Source organism: Myotis davidii, unplaced genomic scaffold (genome assembly GCF_000327345.1).
Source record: "Myotis davidii unplaced genomic scaffold, ASM32734v1 scaffold840, whole genome shotgun sequence".
Lineage (NCBI taxonomy): Eukaryota > Metazoa > Chordata > Mammalia > Chiroptera > Vespertilionidae > Myotis > Myotis davidii.
The window spans coordinates 279,202-285,671 of NW_006291973.1; the positions used below are offsets into that span (position 1 = coordinate 279,202).

Here is a 6,470-nt window from a genome sequence, read left to right on the forward strand (position 1 = left end):
GAAAATATAAACAATAAAATGGCAACAAGTATATAACTATCAACAATTGAATCTAAAAATCAAAATAAACAAACAAGAAATCTAATGAACAAAATAAACTGGTCAAATAAAATAGAATCAGAGGTATGGAAGCATGGCACAGACTGATGAATCTCAGAGAAAGAGCTTCACAAAGAAGAAAAAGCTAAAAGAGTTCATCACTACCAAATCAGTATTATGAACTTTAAAGGGTATTGAAGAAGAAGAAAAGAAGAAAGAAGAGAAGGAGAAGGAGGAGGAGGAGGAGGAGGGAGGGGTGGGAGAGCTGGAAGAGATTAACCAAAGATCTTACCTATAAAGACAGACAGGAGGGTGGTGAGGGCCTGGGGCCCATTGGGAATCAGGTGGAGAGGGACAATGGGGGGGGGGAGAAGGGGACATCTGTAATATTCTCAACAATAAAGATTAAAAATAATAATAATAAACAAATCTCTTAGCCCAGCTGGTGTGGTTGAGTGTTGATCCATGAACCAGGAGGTTACGGTTCAATTCCTGGTCAGGGCATTTGCTGGAGTTGTGGGCTCGATCCCCAGTAGGGGTCATGCAGGAAGCAGGCAATTGATGATTCTCTCTCACCATTAATGTTTCTACCAACCTCTCCCTTCCTCTCTCTGAAATCAATTATAACATAGAAAAAATTAATTAAAAAATCTCTTAACCTAGGGCTAGCATTTGGCCTTCAAACTACTTTTGGGTTTGAGGATGTCTCTAGGATCTTTTCATCCATCCAATTCATTGTCATAAAAAGAATCAGGTCCAGCTGAACAACCTGCTCTGGCAGAGTCTGACAGGCTGCTTACTAAAACAGTCTTCTCTTCACAGGCACAAAGTCATGTATCTGGGTGGGGCTCTGTGACTAGTTCTTGCCACATTTTCACTCTCTCCCTGATGTCTACCTGGTAAATGATGCCAGAGTCATCTTTTTTCTTCTTTTCTTCCACCAGAGTAATTTTTAAAGACACATGTTAATAGAGCCACAATATGGAAAGGGCCTGGGTCTCTAAATGACTATGTGGAGTGAAACTTCCCTGCTTACTGATATTTGACTGAGATATGGACAAGAAAGTAATCTTTGTGTTAAGCGACTTAAGATTTGAATTTTTTAAAATAGCAGTTATTGCTACTTATGCTAATAAACTTGCATAGGTGATACCCTAATTGGTGGTAAAGATATTACTAGAAACTAATCCCCTATTTCCTTTGATGATTAACAAATATAATTCCATTCATATGTAACTTACATAATTATTATATTAATGCACTAGCTTACAAAAGTTATAACAATTAGAGCATGTGATTTAATTAATAGAAAAATAGTGACTTACCTAGAGATCGAATGCCTTTTTGTACAAGAAAACTGTTCAAAATAGTTGTATTCAGATTTAATATAAGTCCCAGTGCTGGTGTAAGTTTCCAGAAGCCATCCTATGAAGTTCAGGAAACAAATTTAACTAACATTCTTGAAATTTCATCACATAAGAAGTTATAGGATGAGTACGTTTCCAATTATTTCAATTCAGTTTATTAAGACATGTCTAAAATTTTTATTACTGTAAAATCAAAGTTCTTCATATACTAGAGACACAGTACATACTATAGATACTAAATATCTAGTGGCATTTATAAAAAGTCTGAAAAAAGGCACATGTGTAGAGATATTTTAAAAATGGTACTACGTATTTTTTCTTCTAACAATGCATTGTTTCTCAAAGCAATGTTCCTCAAACTTTTAAATAGCATGATTCCTTTATTAAACATTAAAAATGTGCCCTTATGATGTCTGAATCATGAAACTGACAATTTTTTACTAAATATAAAATTTTTATGTTGAATATGCTCTTTTAAGTTACTTCCTTGTGTTCACTGTCCCCCACTCACCCCAGCAAAGAACCACTGCTTTTCAGGCTAACCTTTGTCACATGCTTGTGGGAGTGAGGTAAGCTTCCATGTGAGGATTAGACAGACTCTAGGTCTCAGGGGAACCCATACAGGGAGCAGAAAGGAGGGTGATATCACAGGCAGATGCACATGTTAAAGAATCTATGACCATAATTTGAAAAATATCAGCAGTGATAATATGTCCCAACCAGTATTGAACAGGTGCTAGGTGGTATTTTATCTTTTCAGCCATTCTTTGTGGAGGTATTATTATTATAGCCACTTTGCAGATTGAGGACACTGGAGTACAGAAAGGTTAAGGTACTTGTTCAAAGTTACACAGCTAAGAAGTGGCACAGCCAGGATTTAAGCCCTAACAGTTTGGCTCCAGGGTCCACAGACAGCAGTGGCTGCTATACTGTTACCTATACTGCGTTTATGTACATCTTTCCAGGTTAGGGCAGCTGGGCAACTGTTATTATCTTGTTTAAACCTGAAACCACAATACAATGTAGATACTATTATTATTCCCATTATATGGGTAAGGAAACTGAGGCTGAAAAAGGTTATCTGACTTGCCCCAAATCACCAAGTAGCAGCATTGGGACTCAAACTTAGTCTTATACAAAATCCAGTTGTTTCTGTTACTAAACGACATCAAAAGAAATAACTACAGATGTGAGAGAGAGCCTTAGTACCTGTGCAGGAGGAAAAAATTATTTAATCATTCCATTTGAGAAGCTAATAAGCACAATCCTAGATCCTGACACATGCTCTAACACAATCTTACATACTGAGTAACATTCCCAGGACCTTCTGCAGAAATATTTAGAGTATGCTTACTAGTATAGTGTCTGTGCTTAACATCACAATGGGAAATTCATGTGACTTATAGATCATCAGTCCTAGATCCTAGGAAATTAAGGTCTTACCCTTGGCCCATTCAGGGATACTCATTTTCAGCTGAGAAATATTATCATTCATTAGCATGATATTCTGGCCGAAGGGTTATAGGTAGAGAGACAAACAACAGTCATCATAGAGTACACTGTTTTGTGCAATTGCCTTTTTTTAAAATTTCTCAGCAAGATTTTCTCAATGAAGGAAGCAGTGTGTTGATATACTCTGTCACAAGACCCTTCTTAACTCACTGTGGATTGGTCATATACAGTTCAATGGCCAGATACTTTGAGCAGTACTGTTCTCAACTATGAAGCAAATCAACAACAGATATAGGTGAAATAAGACTAATACCTCGGTTTGCAGACTGAAGAGTTCAGTCCCAGGCACAAAATTCATCCAGCTTTCTTTGCAGTCTATGTCATCCCCGTCGTTTAGTACCGGAAAGCTTGCAGGAAAGTCTCTTCTTGTTATATCAGATTTTTCTACCTTTTTAAAAAGGCTACTTGCAAAAAATCCTGGTGTTTCATCACTTTCTATTTCAAAAGAACTTAAGCCAGTCAAATATGTATGTGGGAGAGAATCTGATGATGCAGTTCTTGCAGAAATATTTAATGGAGAAGCCCCACATGTTGGAGGAGCCCCATAGGGAGCAAAGCCAATTTGATGCATTGGTTGCTTGTAACTGGTGCTTAAGGGAGCTGAGGAAGTTGGAAAATAAAGAGGAGAGGAACCAGGAAGAAGATGAAAGCTAGACCCTCCAGCTGGACCAGGGAGAGGAAGTCTAGGAAAAGAGAACAAAGGATTCTGCTGAGGGGGAGAGTCCAACTCAAGGGAACTGTCAGTAAATGGACCGAGCTCAGGGCCTTCATTCAGTGTAGGGAGATCTGACTGTCTGTAGCTAAATAGGACATCTGAGAAAGCAGAACCAGTAAAAGATCTGAAAGGCGGGTTGTGGGAAGGCAGGCTGGGAGGAGAACCCCACTCAAGGGAAATGCCAGGGCAATAGTCTGTCTTCAGGCCTTGTTCATTATTAGGTGGATCAAACTGTTTGGAACTAGCAAGAGAACGGAAAAGAGAGCTCCGAGGAGAGAGGAAAGCAGAACCAACAGAGGAAGCAGCTAGGGAACTGGTTGAACCAGGGGCAGCAAAGGATTTGGAAAGAGCCACTTTAGGTGAACTGGCTTTTGTAAAATGTGGTTTAATTTCTGTGTGTTTAAATGAATCTACCTGACTTAAGTCCAATGGCCTTTCTACATCTCTACATTCAAAATTCTGTGTTAAAGGTTTTTCTGGTATGTGGGAATCTAAGCTACACTCTCCAAAACCTTTAAAAACTTCCAGCTTAGATGATTTACATTTTATTTTAGTCAAACATTCAAGTTGTAGTTCTTCGTCCCATCCAGAGGATGCTAAAAGAGTCTGCCCAGAAGAAAAAATTATGATGTCAGGGAAAACAGAATAAAATGACCAATCAAGCAAATGCCGTTCTTAGTAGCTGACTTCCCTGTAGTCAAGCAATTGCTTATCCCAGAGCATTGAAAAAAAAAGAAATAAAGCTATTCAAGATCATTTAAATGAAACACCCTCATTTTATAGGTATGGAATATGAGATTTGGAGAGGATACCAGCAATAAATATATTACAGACCTTAATCCCTCTTAGTTCTCAGAATCACAGAATTTTGAACACCCCTTATTTTACACCAGAGAAAACTAAAGACCATAGAAGTGATTTACCCAAGATTTTACAATTAGCAGTGTCATAGTGTGTAAACTAGCCCTAAAATAAGCTGGTAATTTGAAATAAAATTTTCTAGTCCTTTATACTGTTTTACAGCAATATTCAGAAAATGAGAAAACTGGAAAAAAATTCAAAAGCTTTAAAGTAACTAAGGGAATATATCTTTATACCAGAATATAAACAAAATATATAACAAAAGGGATTGAAAGGTGCTATGTTACTATTATTGTTTGAATATAATTTAAAGAGAATTCCTTAAAAAGTCACATGTAAATAAAATGCAGTTTTATATGAATTACAAGCCCTTGAGGCATTTTGGAATTGGGTAGCCTCTAATTTTACCAATGTAAATGAGCTATTTAGAAATTTCAAGAATCAAGATGGTGGTGCCTCCCACAACCACATCAAAATTACAACTAATATACAGAACAACCATCATGCAGAACCACCTGAAAGGTGGCTGAACGGAAGTCCTACAACTAGAGAAGTAAAGAAGAAAGCACATTGAGATTGGTAGAAGACACATAAGGGGCTAGTCCCACACTTATGTGTGCCATTTTTTTAATTGGGAATTTAAAAAGAGTAGTTCTTTCCCAGCTCAATCAAGTTTTAAGTATAAATTTAAGTAATTAATATTGAAGAACATATTATAAGACATACATTCCAAAATAATAGTTAAAAATAGAAGAAAAGGGGAGAACCAAGATGGCGGCATAAGTTAATGCCGGAGTTTGCTGCCCCGAACAACCACTTCAAAAATACAACTAGACACAGAACCTAGACACAGAACCTAGAGACAGAACCTAGAGACTGAACATGGCAAAAGATCCTGGACAGAAACTGGCAACAGAACCTAGAGACAGAACCTGGCTACAGAACCTGGCTGGAGAACCTGGAGAACCTAGCAAGAGAACATGGACACAGAACTTGGCTGGAGATTGTGGCTAGAGATCCTGGCAAGGCTGCTGATCAACTGAAAAAAAAAATACAACTAAAAGACGGAACAGACATCACCCAGAACCACAGGAACGCTGGCTGAGTGGAAGTCCTACAACTAGGAAGAAAGAGAAACGCATACCGAGACTCAGAGGAGGCGCAGTGCTGAAGTCAAATACTAAGATGCAGAGTGCATGCAGAGCGGGCTGGTGGCTTAGGGCACAGTTGGCGTTTTCAATCGGGAGGGAGTCGCAGACTCTGAGCTCCATATCCGGGCGAGTCTTTAGGGACCCAGACTCAAACAGGAGAAGTGGGACTGTCTGGCTTCGGGCGGAACTCGAAGGGAGCTTTCTCTCCGAGGGTTGCAGCGGTTGCTGGGACTCAGAGAGGCAGAGCCCCGGGTTACAGGACTGAGAGCAGCCATAACTGCTCACTCCGGCACCCAATGTTGATCCCATGTGACCTGCCCCGCCCAAGCCCTGCACAGAGGCATTTGCCAGATAGCCTCAGGCAAAGGCTAGATTAGCACCTCCCTAGAGGACAGAAGTTCTCTCACTGCAGACACAGCTGATTCTCACAGCCAGTTGGCCTGGAGGTCAAATCCCCGCCAGTATTACCTACAACAATCTAGGCTTAACTACAACAAGACTGCGCATAAAGACCACTAGGGGTTGCACCAAGAGAGCATAAAAAATGCGGAGACAAAGAAACAGGACGCAGATGCCAGAAATGGAAAATATAGAACTCAAAACCATACTTTTAAGGACTTTCAATAATTTTCCAAAAACTGCTGATAAATGTAGTGAGATCCTCAAGAAATCTAATGAGACCCTCGATGTTGTGATAAAGAACCAACTAGAAATTAAGCATACACTGACTGAAATAAAGAATAATATACAGACACCCAACAGCAGACCAGAGGAGCACAAGAATCAAGTCAAAGAATTGAAATGTGAAGAAGCACAAAACACCCA

The 6,470-nt window shown here is 39.2% G+C and overlaps 1 protein-coding gene across 1 annotated transcript in view; it reads right to left on the minus strand.

The window, feature by feature from the left end:
• PARP4 (poly(ADP-ribose) polymerase family member 4) overlaps positions 1 to 6,470 on the minus strand; it is a 116,201-nt gene that overhangs the window by 11,912 nt on the left and 97,819 nt on the right. Inside the window, exons 31-32 of the mRNA XM_006765331.2 lie at positions 3,172 to 4,239; positions 1,365 to 1,464 (exon numbers count right to left, since the gene is read on the minus strand). Coding sequence (XP_006765394.1) covers positions 1,365 to 1,464; positions 3,172 to 4,239 — 1,168 coding nt within the window. The remainder of the gene's footprint in view (positions 1 to 1,364; positions 1,465 to 3,171; positions 4,240 to 6,470) is intronic.